This window comes from Diaphorina citri, unplaced genomic scaffold (assembly GCF_000475195.1).
Source record: "Diaphorina citri unplaced genomic scaffold, Diaci psyllid genome assembly version 1.1 scaffold1046, whole genome shotgun sequence".
NCBI classification, from domain to species: Eukaryota; Metazoa; Arthropoda; class Insecta; order Hemiptera; family Psyllidae; genus Diaphorina; species Diaphorina citri.
Window position 1 is genome coordinate 18,781 of NW_007378476.1, and position 18,427 is coordinate 37,207.

The following is an 18,427-nucleotide window of genomic DNA, read 5'->3' on the forward strand; positions in this document are numbered from 1 at the left end:
AGTAAAAAATATAAATTAAAATATTTCATACTTGACCATAAAAGAAATCTACTTAGAGCTAGATAAAATATAAAATAAATTATATAAATAAATAAAAATATCACAAGCATGTTTTTTATTTAAAAGTTAAGTTACAAATAATATAAATTTACAATGAACAGAAGGGTCTAGCGTTATCGGAACTTAACTAAAAACTTGAGATTAGTCATTAGACTCATTAGATAACTTTAGGGAAAATCTTCTACAAAATTGGAACCTACTAAAAAATTAGTAGTACCTAATTGCCCAGTGCCTACAAAACGTTTAGGCAAACTAATTGCCTAGTAAGTAAAAAAAAAAACTTTAACTCGGAAAATTCCAATACAAAAAGGAATTTTAACAGTCCCAAATGTCCTTCCCTAATAAATACAATACATTCTATGACTTGGATTCGGACCATCTACCTTTAGAAGTCTACCACGTTAACCATCGTCTATAGCTCTATACCATTGATGTTGGTACTACATCCCAAAATCCAAAAGTTCATCTCTCACACTCATACTAGCCCTGCTGTTCCGGACCCACATTTCTGCTGAAAGCGATGAAGACAACAAACACGAGAGATTTCTCGTCACGTTCATCACTGAAAGGCTGACAGGGTTGCTGGTATAACTTTGCCTAACTCGACAGAGATCCTCCATTGATCTGAGTGTGAGCTAGCATCAGGATGTCTTTCTTCTCCTTGGGAAATCTGAGCTCCCGGCCCGCTAGTCTTGCTGTCTCTAATTCTCTCTCGGCTTGATCCAATTCCCGGCCCAGAGCGCCGGGATTTTCCTGCTCCCTTGCAATCCAGTCTAGTGCCATTTGAGACCTGAAACATTGGACGGTTCAGTTTAGGTTGGTTCAGAAGTTCCTAGCAAGAACTCACCAAATATTCTTAACTGATCTAGATTATAGGGATGTGCACTGTGGGAATTTGTATGCTATGATGGTTTTATCACCCGAGTTTTTATCTCGTGACAATTATACTCTGTGAATTTTTCTTGTACGTCATTTTCCACTACGACTTTTTCTCCAATGAGGCCACACCTTTTAACGTCACCTTGAAACTTCCACTTCTAAGGTCTTTAGAGACGGAGGAGTATTTTCCATTTGGTGACAAGCTACCTCCTCACAATCACCTCACCCAGCCTAAGTGAGGCGAGGAAAAGCCAGCAGCAGGCGATTGTTTAGATGGTTGCGCATCAGATAATAACCAGATAACCACACACGACGTTCCTTCAGTGATTCATTGGAAATTGGGGTAATTATGCAAAAGTCACGTCCATGCAAAAGAAAAGCTCCTTTTTATATTTAGCCTAACCCTATCATAACACTAATCACTGCTCTAATTGTGAAAACTCCTTCTTGCGTTTAACCTAACCCTATAATAACCAGGGTCACTGCTTGTTTGTACCAGTTCCTTTGGTAGCAATATTCCACGGACGTGACTTCTGCACAAGTACCGAAATTGGACATCACAGCTTTATCTCAGGCTTTTAGCAATGAAATCATAGCTTTCTCTCAGGCTTTAAGCAATGAAATCACAGCTTTATCTCAGGATTTAAGCAAAGAAATCACAGCTTTATCCCAGTTCTAGAGATGAGATCTTCAAAGTATCTTGTCAACATTAGATCTATCGGCTCCTCTCGCAGGGAGAAAGTATAGTCAGGTAGCCAACACTGACCATATGTCAAATATCAGATGACCTCAATTGATGACTACAAATTTGGCACTGAAAAAGTTGCAAACTCAGAGTAGGTACTTCTATCTTCTATCTACCTCACTGGGGCACCGAAAAGTATGGAACACACCACGAACTCTGAACAGAGAAATTAGTCTCTGGCTCTAGGTTTGGCCGACTAAACCGTCCACACTGCCTCGATAACATAAATTCAGCTCGTCGATCGACGGCCGGTCGACTATGTTTCGACACGCCTTAAGCTTCCCGGAGCTTTCTAAATGTCACTCACCTGAAAGCTTCCGAAGCAGGAGCCGCCTGGAAGCGTCACATAACATACATAGGGCGGACTGGCGGACGGCACAGACTCATATATCACTAGGGCGCCATTCTTCAACTCTGCTCCTCGCGTCTGCTTCATTTGCCAGAATTCCTGCAGAGCTTCGACAACGTTGACTGAAATCAGAAAAGATAAATTGGAAATAAGTTTTTTTTTTGCACTTTTAAAATGGCCCTTGGCTCAACCATACAGCCAAGGAAATAAGTTAAAAGGTGAGTAAAGGTAAGAAAAACCCAGTATTCTTGACTGGTGCGGTGGGTATTGTGGAAATAACGCAGAAAAAAAGGGACCGTAGGGGCCCTCAAAGGCTCAATTAATAGGATAAAAAGACTAATGAGCGAATACCGATGTGTTATGCCAGCCACTTAAGCTATTAAGACCGTCAGACCAATTTCTGACATACCCGAGTATATTAGACGGTCCAACAGACCTGGGTCTCAAGCTATTTCCGCCACACACGTTCAGACTGTCTGAAAGACCACGGTCTCAAACCGTGTGATAGACCACGGTCTCAAACCGTATGATAGACCACGGTCTCAAACCGTATAATAGACTGCGGTCTCTCAGACAGTCTGAGCGTGAATGGTTGGCATTGTACATGTTTACCCATTTTTATGCAAATCGGACCAGCTCAGCTGTCTGAAGGTTCAAAATACAACTTCTAATTATTTTGTTACCTAATTAAGATCACTGTGGGTATCAAAACCAATACAGTCTAAGGTATGGGTACTGTATAGGTAACTCTTCTCTCTTATGGCAAACATGGGTACCTTTACCCATATTATAAGTAGTTGCTGCTCAACGCCCCAGAGTTTAAACAAACTGGGGTTAGATTTCTGGGGAGATCCTTGTATTCCTTGTTTCCAACCAGTGTTAAAATAACATTGATCTCATTGTTTACATCATAAGGAGCAATTTTCATTTACCAACATGTAGCATGAAGCTTACAAGGGATACTGCCATGTAGGTAGGTATTTAAAATGGGTATTCATATTCAGTTTTCGTTATAGGATTTGTAGGTACCTATAGCTGTACGCATAGGTAAGGTAAGTATTAGGTACCTACCTGCTTATCATGGATCAATCTCTAGTTACCCAGCCCATGTAGGAACAAAAAACACAGAGCATGTGAACTTGAATAGCATACCTAAGCCCATTAACTTATTCTTATTATAATTTTAAATACCTAGGTAACATACCTAGGTAACAAGAATTACCTAGGTACCTTACCTAGGTAACAAGAATTATTTTTTTTCTATTCCTGGAACAATAGAACTTCGACAGGGGTTTTGGTATTCATGTATGGACGAAAGAGTTTCAATAGGAAAGAACCATTTATTCGGTGTTTAACATAACTAGGTAGGTATATGTTTAACGCGAGAGTAGTAGTTGTAAGTTTCTAGTCTTCTAGTCATGTAGACCCCATCCGCTTCCGGAGTTTGGAAATTCCTCTGGTCTTCTACTAGAAGTGTGAGAACTACTCTAATTGTTTAAGACAAGTGTTCATAGGTACTTCATTAATCATATGTGAACTATTGACTAGAGTTGAACTCTTTGAACTCCGGGAAGATAGATATATATTACCTATAGGTGCGAACTGCCGCTTACATGAATAAAGCCATTGAGTACGGATAAATAATATACGAGATAAAGAATATCGTACACTCTTTCATTATCTAAGTTCCAAGATACTAACGGATTATCAAGCCCATCTCATCTGTTGCTAAGTGCGTAAAAAGATGATTGTGTCCACGGTAGAAGCAAAGGGCGAGCTTTCTGGCAAACCCGACACCAACTGGAAGGATTAAGTAAGTTTCACCAACTTAGACTCGTGCGTTACCCATCCCGCAGTAATATTCCTCATCAGATGGACGAGAAGGGACACAATACTTCCCATTTAGGTGATTTTTCAGAAAGAAACTCGTTAAAATTTGTACATATTTGGAATTAAACTACGAGTGCAATTTTTTTTTGTCGAATAAGGAAATCAAACTCGGGACCTTCTGCATGGGAAGCAAGCGTGTTACTACGTGATTCCTACACTATGGTCGCATGTCGAAAGTACCGAGTTCAATTCCAAGTGGAGGCGAAAAGATTGAACGGCACCTTTGAACTTAAACTAGATAGCTAGAGACCTATTGTAGATCATCTTACGTAAATGCTTGGACGTAATTTATCATAGCCTAATCATATCCATGAGTGTTATTGTTACACGGATCAAAACCAGGCTTTCATTTTGTTTACGTCATTGGAATTGTTCAAAGTCATCGAAGAACAATACCAGAAAAACAATCCCAGTGTCGAACGGTAGGCAACCAGGGAGGAGCCATTATGAATACTTTCTTGTTCATTAGGTTTCTACTTGATACTACAAAACATGAGATTTTCGATTTGTGTAACTGTTGAATGGTCAAAATAAAGATAATTTCCAGGGTTCTGATTTCTGGGGATAGAACAACGAGATCTAAAGAAAGACGACCAAGTATTAAGCAGTACAGCACCTTCGAACCAAGCATCTTCGGGTTGAGAGTTAGCCAACCACTCGGCCACACTGGGTCGGTCACTTGGTCTGCTCGTCCCCCACTGTACCAGACACCAAACCAAAACATATGACGTGCGCTTGAAAGACATCCATAGATCTCCAGTCACTGATAACAAGCTAAAGTGGTTTCTGACATGATGGATCGTATTCCATTTTGATCAGCTCATGAGCCATTATGAGCCCATAATCAGAATAATTTCTTGTATATTGAACAAGGTACATACCTTGTTCAGTAAGTACCAACGTGAAACGTGTCATTGTTGATTTCACTTTTTCCTGAGGATCTCCTAGATTTGAATCAAACAGATATGAGATCGATGGTACCAGTATCACCGAGGAATTCGACCTAACATAAAAATAACAAATAAATAAATAAATTGTTTGGCCGCATCTTCAAATTCCTTCCTTCCTTCCTTCATCCACTAATTCCTATAATTCTGTGTTAATAATATCCAATATGTTGTGTTTTGTTCGTGATATTGACACATCCACCAATTCCTATGCTTCCGTGTCAATATCTAAAGCACTGTGAAATTGGCACATCCACTAATTCCAATATGTACTTTGATGTCAATATCCAAAGCACTGTGTTATGTAAAACTGGCACATCCACCAATGTTTATGCTTCTGCTCAATATCTATGTTTCTATACCATTAATATTCCAGACATTGTATTGTGTGGAATTGGCACATCCACTAATTTTCAACACTTCCATGTAAGACCAATTTAAAATGTAAATGAAGTTTAAAACCATAGGAACACCAACATAATATCCATTTCACATGTCTACAAAATATTCCTGGTCTGTTAACGGGGCCGGGTAGAAGGTATTTGATTTCTCACAGAACTCTTGAGTTATACCTTGTTCAGTAAGTACCAACGTGAAACGTGTCATTGTTGATTTCACTTTTTCCTGAGGATCTCCTAGATTTGAATCAAACAGATATGAGATCGATGGTACCAGGATCACCGAGGAAATCGACCTAACATAAAAATAACGAATAAATAAATAAATTGTTTGGCCGAATCTTCAAACATATCCAAAAGACCCAATACATTGTCTTTTGTGGAATTAAAACATCCACTAATTCCCATAATTCTGTGTTAATAATATCCAATATGTTGTGTTTTGTTTGTGATATTGACACATCCACCAAATCGACCTAACATAAAAATAACAAATAAATAAATAAATTGTTTGGCCGCATCTTCAAACATATCCAAAAGATCCAATACCTACATTGTCTTTTGTGGAATTAAAACATCCACTAATTCCTATAATTCTGTGTTAATAATATCCAATATGTTGTGTTTTGTTTGTGATATTGACACATCCACCAATTCCTATACTTCCGTGTCAATATCTAAAGCACTGTGAAATTGGCACATCCACTAATTCCAATATGTACTTTGATGTCAATATCTAAAGCACTGTGTTATGTAAAACTGGCACATCCACCAATGTTTATGCTTCTGCTCAATATCTATGTTTCTATACCATTAATATTCCAGACATTGTGTTGTGTGTAATTGGCACATAAATGAAGTTTAAAACCATAGGAACACCAACATATGCATTTCACATGTCTACAAAATATTCCTGGTCTGTTAACGGGGCCGGGTAGAAGGTATTTGATTTCTCACAGAACTCTCGAGTTGTGGCACTCGGTTCCGTTTTGGTAATGATGTTGTCATCACTGACCAGTAGTATGCTGTAGTATTATTAAGATATCATTTTTATACATACTTTCGTTGCCAAAAAAACAGGTTTGGCCATGAAGAGAACGGAATGGCAATCATCAAAGTTCATGCCTATACCTGGAACTCAACTGCCTATGTATGTATCTTCTAGTGTTTATTTGTTTTTATTAAACTTCTGACTGTGTTACTAATTATGAAGCTTTTTTTTTCTTCGTCTTCTGGTGAAATTCTATATTCTTCCTGAAATCCAATGCGGCGGATTTTTTTACTTATTATTACTGCTATTACTCTTCGTCTTCTGGTGAAATTCTATATTCTTCCTGAAATCCAATGCGGCGGATTTTTTTACTTATTATTACTGCTATTACTATTTTAAGGAATTAAATACTTATGAGACCAGATCTTTGGTATTCTGTCCTTAGGATATCGTTTTCAGTTACACGAATGTCTAATGTACCCAATGGTTCTTTTAGCGGAGACCGGAGCAGACTGGATTTATCTCTGTTGGTAGTTTATTGTTGTTGACAAATAAATGTATTGAACTTTTTAAGTGTTGAAAAGAAGGTTCTGAATATTTTAAAGTCTAATAGACAAACTGATGTGTTTAACGGCCTTTGTTTTTGATATGTACCCGGTTGCCCACATACCTAACTCCATAATTATGTGACTTTTTTTTCGATTACAGAGGTTTAATGGACGGAACTGTAGGTAACTGCTAGGGTCTTATCGTCCCGAAAGCGAAGAAAGAAAGAAGACAGGTTAGGAGAAAGCCAGCTATTTCGAAAACCTTATCTGTTTAGGATAAAATCCGCCCCCCGCAGTAATCGAACCTGCGACCTAGCGCTTACAAGGCAGATGCTCTACCGTCCAAGCTAAACTAGGCTGGCACTGCCACACACTTTATCTTTCAAAACTAAGAATTGACAGCCAGCCTAGCTATCAAACCTCTGTAAAGAAAAAAGAAGAAGAAGAATTGACAGAATCGGACAACGCCCAAGCAGATATGGCCTTCGTCTGATTCACTTGAGAATCTCGAGATCCAGTTCCAATCGGCCCCGAGTTCCCTGACTCGCAGTCAAGAATTGGAAATAAGTTTTTTTTTTTTGCATTTTTAAAATGGCCCTTGGCTCAACCATACAGCCTAGGAAATAAGTTAAAAGGTGAGTAAGGGTAAGAAAAACCCAGTATTCTTGACTGGTGCGGTGGGTATTGTGGAAATAACGCAGAAAAAAAGGGACCGTAGGGGCCCCCAAAGGCTCAATTAATAGGATAAAAAAGACTAATGAGCGAATACCGATGTGTTATGCCAGCCACTCAAGCTATTAAGACCGTCTGTTAGACCAATTTCTGACATACCCGAGTATATTAGACGGTCAAACAGACCTAGGTCTCAAGCTATTTCCGCCACACACGTTCAGACTGTCTGAAAGACCACGGTCTCAAACCGTATGATATTAAGACCGTGAGACCAATTTCTGACATACCCGAGTATATTAGATGGTCCAACCAACAGACCTAGGTCTCAAGCTATTTCCGCCACACACGTTCAGACTGTCTGAAAGACCACGGTCTCAAACCGTATGATAGACCACGGTCTCAAACCGTATGATAGACCACGGTATCAAACCGTATGATAGACCACGGTATCAAACCGTATGATAGACCACGGTCTCAAACCGTATGATAGACCACGGTCTCAAACCGTATGATAGACCACGGTCTCAAACCGTATGATAGACCACGGTCTCAAACCGTATGAAAGACCACGGTCTCAAACCGTATGATAGACCACGGTCTCAAACCGTATGATAGACCACGGTCTCAAACCGTATGATAGACTCTCTCAGACGGTCTGAGCGTGAATGGTTCGCATTGTACATGTTTACCCATTTTTATGCAAATCGGACCAGCTCAGCTGTCTGAAGGTTCAAAATATAATCAAATAAACAATACTTTAACTAAAGTGGCCCATTTAAATCCATTATGCAACTTTATTGTTACAGAAGGAAATCACAGACACCTTTTACTTTCAAAATAATAATGATTTTGAGAAAAAGTAAGTACCGTTTGTAGATATATCTACCTAGGTATGTACGTGCTTATGACAAAATGTATAGGTAATAATTGGAAATAAGTACTGTATGTAGATACATACGTTCTTACGAGCTTTGAGCACATGAAAAACAAAACAATGCAGTTCAAAATGATTTTAGTAAACATTGTTTTTGAAGATCTTACAAACAATGTTCTTGAGGAGTAAATAGAGAGTTTTGGAGACCCAGAGCATTGTTCGGGACAAGTGTTCACATTGTTTAAGACAAGTGTTCATAGGTACTTCATTAATCATATGTGAACTATTGACTAGAGTTGAACTCTTTGAACTCCGGGAAGATATATATATAAAACCTATAGGTGCGAACTGCCGCTTACATGAATAAAGCCATTGAGTACGGATAAATAGTATACGAGATAAAGAATATCGTACACTCTTTCATTATCTAAGTTCTAAGATACTAACGGATTATCAAGCTCATCTCATCTGTTGCTAAGTGCGTAAAAAGATGATTGTGTCCACGGTAGAAGCAAAGGGCGAGCTTTCTGGCAAACCCGACACCAACTGTCTACCACGTTAACCATCGTCTATAGCTCTATACCATTGATGTTGGTACTACATCCCAAAATCCAAAAGTTCATCTCTCACACTCATACTAGCCCTGCTGTTCCGGACCCACATTTCTGCTGAAAGCGATGAAGACAACAAACACTAGAGATTTCTCGTCACGTTCATCACTGAAAGGCTGACAGGGTTGCTGGTATAACTTTGCCTAACTCGACAGAGATCCTCCATTGATCTGAGTGTGAGCTAGCATCAGGATGTCTTTCTTCTCCTTGGGAAATCTGAGCTCCCGGCCCGCTAGTCTTGCTGTCTCTAATTCTCTCTCGGCTTGATCCAATTCCCGGCCCAGAGCGCCGGGATTTTCCTGCTCCCTTGCAATCCAGTCTAGTGCCATTTGAGACCTGAAACATTGGACGGTTCAGTTTAGGTTGGTTCAGAAGTTACCTATAGGAACTGCCGCTTACATGAATAAAGCCATTGAGTACGGATAAATAGTATACGAGATAAAGAATATTCGTACACTCTTTCATTATCTAAGTTCCAAGATACTAACGGATTATCAAGCCCATCTCATCTGTTGCTAAGTGCGTAAAAAGATGATTGTTCAGAAGTTCCTAGCAAGAACTCACCAAATATTCTTAACTGATCTAGATTATAGGTAGGTAGATTCACCATTAAGATTAGGACTTTAAAGAAGATGAATCATCAGAATTTAACTGTGTAATTAAAAATATGGTTAGTGCCCAAGCTTTTCGGTTACCCCTGGTTAGGCTGTTGTTCCGTAGGTATATTCTGCTGAGTTATACAAGTGAATTACCTATAGGTGCGAACTGCCGCTTACATGAATAAAGCCATTGAGTACGGATAAATAATATACGAGATAAAGAATATCGTACACTCTTTCATTATCTAAGTTCCAAGATACTAACGGATTATCAAGCCCATCTCATCTGTTGCTAAGTGCGTAAAAAGATGATTGTGTCCACGGTAGAAGCAAAGGGCGAGCTTTCTGGCAAACCCGACACCAACTGGAAGGATTAAGTAAGTTTCACCGCCGCATAGCAATGAAAGAAATGACAACTTAGACTCGTGCGTTACCCATCCCGCAGTAATATTCCTCATCAGATGGACGAGAAGGGACACAATACTTCCCATTTAGGTGATTAACTTAGACTCGTGCGTTACCCATCCCGCAGTAATATTCCTCATCAGATGGACGAGAAGGGACACAATACTTCCCATTTAGGTGATTTTTCAGAAAGAAACTCGTTAAAATTTGTACATATTTGGAATTAAACTACGAGTGCAATTTTTTTTTGTCGAATAAGGAAATCAAACTCGGGACCTTCTGCATGGGAAGCAAGCGTGTTACTACGTGATTCCTACACTATGGTCGCATGTCGAAAGTACCGAGTTCAATTCCAAGTGGAGGCGAAAAGATTGAACGGCACCTTTGAACTTAAACTAAAGGAGAAAACAATGGCCGGACACCGACAAATACCAGAGGACAGAAACTAATAAACAAAGTAGGTACCTATACTCGTACATGTAAAACTTGCCAGCACGACAGCGCAGTGGTAAGGATAGGTACATCTAAAACATTTTCATGGTTGGTGTCCCATCCTGGCAATCCTATGCCGCTGGCTTTTCCAGCCCCACTCACGTGAAGTGAGGTTAATATGAGGCGGCGAGTAGCTTGTCACCGAATACAGAGTAAAAACCTTAGCAAGTCATACAGTGAAGTTAAACGCTTTATGAAGCAATCCTCCAAGAAGTGAAAGGACTTCACCATTGCCTGTAGCCAGGTAAAAGACTGTTAAATACCATTTTCGGTTACCCCTGGTTAGGCTGTTGTTCCGTAGGTATATTCTGCTGAGTTATACAAGTGAACTGACCAAGTTTTAATAGGGACAGAAACAACTTTCCGGACAGGCCAAAACAAATGAACCCCTGACTTACCTCATGTCATCATCTAAAGCTCTATTCGAATAGTGGGCCACCACTTCCTGACGTGAACACTGTCGCTCCCTCATGGCCTTCAAACTGCCGTTCCAATAAGTAGCTTGTCACCGAATACAGAGTAAAAACCTTAGCAAGTCATACTGTGAAGTTAAACGCTTTATGAAGCAAACCTCCAAGAAGTGAAAGGACTTCACCATTGCCTGTAGCCAGGTAAAAGACTGTTAAATACCTAGCCGTTGTAATTAATTTTCAAATCAAAATTGTTTCTCTAAAAACAATTTTTTTAATGTTGATAAAGGTCAGTAACGCTTAGAGTCGCTTGGATGCGAAAAAAGCTAGCTGCTGGTCTGGCAGCATGATTGATGGGCCTGCCTGAAATAGACCAATTTTGATAAAGATCAGATTGATTTTTTTTTAAGAGGTTTGACAGAGGGAACTGTAACTGCTATGGTCTTATTGTCCCGAAAGATCAGATTGAAAGATTGTATTTCTATGGTGTTTTAACGTTACCTTGAAACTTCCACTTCTAAGGTCTTTAGAGACGGAGGAGTATTTTCCATTTGGTGACAAGCTACCTCCTCACAATCACCTCACCCAGCCTAAGTGAGGCCAGGAAAAGCCAGCAGCAGGCGATTGCTGAGATGGTTACGCATCAGATAATAACCAGATAACCACGCACGACATTCCTTCAGAGATTCATTGGAAATTGGGGTAATTATGCAGAAGTCACGTCCATGCAAAAGGAAAGCTCCTTTTTGTATTTAGCCTAACCCTATAATAACACTAATCACTGCTCTAATTGTGAAAACTACTTCTTGCGCTTAACCTACCTGCCTCGGTGGTGTAGTGGTCAAGGCGCTCGCCTGGTAAACAGGAGGGCGTGGGTTCAATCCCAGCCGAGGTATGGAATTTTATCCTCAATATAATTTGAGAATTTGACCCCAATAATATTAGTAGCCTACTGCTGGAGTAAAGGGACTTTTCAGTCCTATGCGAGCAGTATAAATAAGCACTATTATTCTACCTTCCTCCGCCAAGTAGCAGCTTGCAAGTTTAATGGGCTTCTTTCTCATGTACCTACGTCTTTTATTGTTGCACTTTCGATCGGAGCGTCCCTCAAGGTGACGGGCAAGACACTATTGTACTCAATAAAGTTTGATGCACTATTATTTAGATAGGGAAACTATGTATAACAATCAGAGTCCTTGAAATTTGATGCTCTGAATGAGAAAGCATTTTCGTCGGTGGAACAACTACCTGGTCAGTGGCAAGCAGCTGTTTTGACAGACTGATGTCATGACTGAGGCTGTAGTTGCTTAATTTATGGCCTCACCACTGAGAGTTAACACAGTTTCAAAGGTTTCCTTTGACGTCACCCATTTGATTTACACAGGCCAGTATTTCTTAAACTCTGGATTAACTGGAAACTCTCTGTAGTAAGATCGGGCATTAAAACAACAAGAATCATTTTTATGGTCGGACTGAGGACAAAGACGGATTCCTAATTTCCCATTCAAATTGTTTTTTTCCTTTTTTTTAACTCTTCAACTTATCTATTTATTCTTAGCTCCACCTTTGATTTCGACCAAACTGCGGAGCGAGGAATGAAAAGGACATAACTGTGGCTCTTACGATACAAGGCTCAGTACTTTCTAGTTTTAATTAGTGAGTGCAAATAGTTTTTTCCTACAACTATTATTCTTCTAGCTGGTAGCTAATTTTTTTAACCCTTCACGCAGGGTGTACTAAGTAAGAGCAATAAAATTGGAATCAAATAGGAGACGATGATGGTATTGGAGAACTTCCGATAAGCGAAAAACGATAGAACGTTGAAGATGACAGGAATGTGAAAAATCATAGGTAATCATTACCTCCGTCTGCCTGACTTCCGAGTCACAAGGACTTTTCAGTCCAATTCAGACAATATGGTCTCCATAATTGAGATTTAATACCCTCCATATTAGCCAAAAAGTGACAGTTATTTATTAAGGTAACGTTTGTTTTAGAAGATTTTCATTTGTCCTTATTATGGTCTATATTTCGGAACAAATCGCTTGAGCAGAATATTTTGCTGCCATCTCTGTTAGTTGAAATCTTCAAAATTGAAATGTACCGGGAAGATTGGCGAATCAGAAGTGAAGTGTTCACAAGTGTTCTCCGCGCGCAGCTCAGGGTTAACTTTATTATTATTGTTCATTAAAATTTGCATGTAATCGATTGATGTTCTTGTCTTGTATGACCAGGACAGCATCAGATGTTGTAAACAGAAAACCATAGAACGTTAAAGAAGCAGACTTAATTTTGTTGAAGTGGTCGGCTTTCGATTTTTTCCCCCAAGTTCTGGGTGTAGCATGCTTTCAAAACTTGTTGAAGTATCTAGGAGATTTGCCTGGATTTCCTTATACATTAAATTTCGAGAACTGTTCCAAAAGTGCTAAGCTTTCTTCCTTGATTAATAATTAATGATTTTTTAGTAGAAATTAATGATCTATTAAAACATGCCTTTTTTATGTTCCAGCTTGATTTCAATCATATCCATATTCCCTTTTGAAATCTTCGAGACATACGAGTAGTGAAAATTGGTGGGATCGAACATGAATTAGGAGAGTTATATTAAAACATGCCTTTTTATGTTCCAGCTTAATTTCAATCATATCCATATTCCCTTTTGAAATCTTCGAGACATACGAGTAGTGAAAATTGGTGGGATCGAACATGAATTAGGAGAGTTCTCCGTGCGCAGCTCAGGGTTAACTTTATTATTATTGTTCATTAAAATTTGCATGTAATCGATTGATGTTCTTGTCTTGTATGACCAGGACAGCTCATAGTTTTATATACGAGGACTGGGGGGGAGTGGGGGGAGAAAACCTTTAGGGGGAGCATAATTTCCAACCGCTTCCATGACCCCGTTTCATCAAGGTCCTTGAACCCAGGAGAAACGGGATTTCTTCACATTCACCAGGGATTAAGGATTCTTACTCACTTAGGGATGAAATTATTTTTGAATTTCTTTCTCCCTAATTCCTTGTCTCGTTGTGCAAAATATTATAGACGCTCTCGTTATTCTCCTAATACCTCTTCTAGTCAAGGAAAAACGTCTAGGCGACAGAAGAGCGAGAGAAGGTCCACAATACTTTTATGGATGAACAATATCTCCAAACGGAGTATTTTAACAGCATTATGCTCTTTTCATTCGGGTTATTGAAGAGAAACGGGATTTCTTCACATTCACCAGGGATTAAGGATTCTTACTCACTTAGGGACGAAATTATTTTTGAATCTCTTTCTCCCTAATTCCTTGTCTCGTTGGGCAAAATATTATAGACGCTCTCGTTATTCTCTAATGTCCTAATACCTCTTCTAGTCAAGGAAAAACGTCTAGGCGACAGAAGAGCGGGAGAAGGTCCACAATACTTTTATGGATGAACAATATCTCCAAACGGAGTATTTTAACAGCATTATGCTCTTTTCATTCGGGTTATTGAGTCATTGACAAAGGGATAGATTTTGGACCAGAACAAAATGTTTATTTGGAATTCCCAAGAAGAAAATTCCTGTGGATTTTTACCCAGTTTTTTGCCTATTGTGCTTGTGACGTCCAAATTCAGACCTGAATTAACTTGAAATTTAAAGCTCACCTTAAATGAAGCTCTTGCTTCGGCGACGGCTTTTTCAATAAAGTCGTCAGAGATCCGTCGTGAAGGATGTTCGTTAAACACAGAATTCATTAAAGCTATTTTGGCCGCGCTCCGCCTCGCTTCTGCTTTGGTAGGACAATTCTGAAACAAGAGAGAGAAGTGCCTTGTGAGCGCTAGGCGGCGGGTTCGATTCCCGCCCGGGGCAGATTTTACCCTGATGGGATAATGCTCGTTCTCGGAACGGCTGGCTTTATCCTATCCTGTCTTCCTCCTTTCTTCGATTTCGGGACGATAAGACCTTCTTAGCAGTTACAGTTCCCTCTGTCAAACCTCTTAAAAAAAAAAAAACAATGGCCGGACACTGACAAATACAGAGGAGAGAAACTAATAAACAAAGTAGGTATACCTATACTCGTACATGTAAAACTTGCCAGCACGACAGCGCAGTGGTAAGAATAGGTACATCTAAAAATCTAAAGCATTTTCATGGTTGGTGTCCCATCCGGACAATCGCATGCCGCTGGCTTTTCCAGCCCCACTCAGGTGAAGTGAGGTTAATATGAGGCGGCGAGTAGCTTGTCACCGAATACAGAGTAAAAACCTTAGCAAGTCATACAGTGAAGTTAAACGCTTTATGAAGCAAACCTCCAAGAAGTGAAAGGACTTCACCATTGCCTGTAGCCAGGTAAAAGACTGTTAAATACCTAGCCGTTGTAATTAATTTTCAAATCAAAATTGTTTCTCTAAAAACAATTTTTTTAATGTTGATAAAGGTCAGTAACGCTTGGAGTCGCTTGGATGCGAAAAAATCTAGCTGCTAGTCTGGCAGCATGATTGATGGGCCTGTCTGAAATAGACCAATTTTGATAAAGATCAGATTGAAAGATTGTATTTCTATGGTGTTTTAACGTCACCTTGAAACTTCCACTTCTAAGGTCTTTAGAGACGGAGGAGTATTTTCCATTTGGTGACAAGCTCTCACGTTGAAAGTTGAAATATTCCAAACTACTTTATTGTAGACGGTTTCCAAAGCGGGATATAATGGTTTTACTACCTTCCTCCGCCAAGTAGCAGCTTGCAAGTTTAATGGGCTTCTTTCTCATGTACCTACGTCTTTTATTGTTGCACTTTCGATCGGAGCGTCCCTCAAGGTGACGGGCAAGACACTATTGTACTCAATAAAGTTTGATGCACTATTATTTAGATAGGGAAACTATGTATAACAATCAGAGTCCTTGAAATTTGATGCTCTGAATGAGAAAGCATTTTCGTCGGTGGAACAACTACCTGGTCAGTGGCAAGCAGCTGAGGGAAACCATGTATAACAATCAGAGTCCTTGAAATTTGATGCTCTGAACGAGAAAGCATTTTCGTCAGTGGAACAACTACCTAGTCAGTGGCAAGCAGCTGTTTTGACAGACTGACGTCATGACTGAGGCTGTAGTTGCTTAATTTATGGCCTCACCACTGAGAGTTAACACAGTTTCAAAGGTTTCCTTTGACGTCACCCATTTAGGGAAACTATGTATAACAATAACAATCAGAGTCCTTGAAATTTGATGCTCTGAATGAGAAAGCATTTTCGTCGGTGGAACAACTACCTGGTCAGTGGCAAGCAGCTGTTTTGACAGACTGATGTCATGACTGAGGCTGTAGTTGCTTAATTTATGGCCTCACCACTGAGAGTTAACACAGTTTCAAAGGTTTCCTTTGACGTCACCCATTTGATTTACACAGGCCAGTATTTCTTAAACTCTGGATTAACTGGAAACTCTCTGTAGTAAGATCGGGCATTAAAACAACAAGAATCATTTTTATGGTCGGACTGAGGACAAAGACGGATTCCTAATTTCCCATTCAAATTGTTTTTTTCCTTTTTTTTAACTCTTCAACTTATCTATTTATTCTTAGCTCCACCTTTGATTTCGACCAAACTGCGGAGCGAGGAATGAAAAGGACATAACTGTGGCTCTTACGATACAAGGCTCAGTACTTTCTAGTTTTAATTAGTCTAATTTCCTATTCAAAATAGTTTGTTCCTCTTTTTTAACTCTTACTCTTCATCTATTTATGTCCAGCTCCACCTTTCATTTCGACCAAACTGCGGAGCGAGGAATGAAAAGGACATAACTGTGGCTCTTACGATACAAGGCTCAGTACTTTCTAGTTTTAATTAGTGAGTGCAAATAGTTTTTTCCTACAACTATTATTCTTCTAGCTGGTAGCTAATTTTTTTAACCCTTCATGCGGAGTGTGCTGAATAAGAGCAAAATATCTACCTAAATAGGAGCAATATCCAACTAAATAGAAGCGACCAATGACGATCACAGTTCTGAATAGTAGAGAACTTTAGATGTTGTAAACAGAAAACCATAGAACGTTAAAGAAGCAGACTTAATTTTGTTGAAGTGGTCGGCTTTCGATTTTTTCCCCCAAGTTATTCAGAAGTTCCTAGCAAGAACTCACCAAATATTCTGAACTGATCTAGATTATAGGTAGGTAGATTCACCATTAAGATTAGGACGTTAAAGAAGATGAATCATCAGAATTTAACTGTGTATTTAAAAATATGGTTAGTGCCCAAGCTTTTCGGTTACCCCTGGTTAGGCTGTTGTTCCGTAGGTATATTCTGCTGAGTTATACAAGTGAATTGACCAAGTTTCATAGGGACAGAAACAACTTTCCGGACAGGCCAAAACAAATGAACCCCTGACTTACCTCATGTCGTCATCTAAAGCTCTATTGGAATAGTGGGCCACCACTTCCTGACGTGAACACTGTCGCTCCCTCATGGCCTTCAAACTGCCGTTCCAATGGAGCAGTTGAAACACGGTCATTAGTTCTTGAAATTCTAGCATGGTTCGGCCTTTGTTGGTTTCTAACATGAATCGGAACGCGCCGATCCCGGTGTTCGGGTTGTCGGCCTCCTCTGGTTCACCCTGTAACAGAAACACGTTCATGAAAAAGAGTGGTCGAAAGAAAACAGCAAACTTAAACAAAAGAGAACATCAAGCAAAACAGCTGAATGACAGAAAAGAGAATGGCAAAAAGGGAGTAGCTGTAAAAGGTTGAGGGAGGTGCCTAATAGCTGTAATAGCTCTAAAAAAACAATAAAAATTATAATAATAATAAATAATACTAATCTTTTCTTGCGCAGAATTTGCATTTCCGTAGAAGCTCTCAAAGTGCATGTCATTATGAGGCTAGACCTGGGGACTGACAATCTCATCGGAAGTATTTGTTTCATTAAATTGACTTGGAAAATTTAATCTCTCCAAAAAATGCAAATCTTCAGCATATAATCCCAATATCGAATGCGCGTCCATTCTCTCATCTTGATTATCTTAACCTTGATTGAGATGAAAGTTTCGTCGAACTTTCTGATCTTGCCAAGCCATCAGAGTTTTGCCAATAAATACTAATCTTTTCTTGCGCAGAATTTGCATTTCCGTAGAAGCTCTCAAAGTGCATATCATTATGAGGCTAGACCTGGGGACTGACAATCTCATTGAAAGTATTTGTTTCATCAAATTGACTTGGAAAATTTAATTGAAAACTCTCCAAAAAATGCAAATCTTCAGCATATAATCCCAATATCGAATGCGGCGACCATTCTCTCATCTTGATTATCTTAACCTTGATTGAGATGAAAGTTTCGTCGAACTTTCTGATCTTGCCAAGCCATCAGAGTTTTGCCACAAAAAGGGAGTAGCTGTAAAAGGTTGAGGGAGGTGCCTAATAGCCGTAATAGCTCTGAAAAACAATAAAAATTATAATAATAATAAATACTAATCTTTTCTTGCGCAGAATTTGCATTTCCGTAGAAGCTCTCAAAGTGCATGTCATTATGAAACTAGACCTGGGGACTGACAATCTCATTGAAAGTATTTGTTTAATTAAATTGACTTGGAAAATTTAATTAAAA

General features: G+C 39.3%; 1 protein-coding gene across 1 annotated transcript in view; it reads right to left on the reverse strand.

Annotated features, from left to right (window-relative positions):
* Window positions 1-557: 557 nt before the first annotated feature.
* The window catches only part of LOC103513928 (protein limb expression 1 homolog), a 73,997-nt gene continuing 56,127 nt past the window's right edge, over window positions 558-18,427 (reverse strand). The window contains exons 2-3 of the mRNA XM_026827024.1: window positions 1,992-2,155; window positions 558-858 (exon numbers count right to left, since the gene is read on the reverse strand). Coding sequence (XP_026682825.1) covers window positions 658-858; window positions 1,992-2,155 — 365 coding nt within the window. The 3' untranslated portion in view covers window positions 558-657. The remainder of the gene's footprint in view (window positions 859-1,991; window positions 2,156-18,427) is intronic.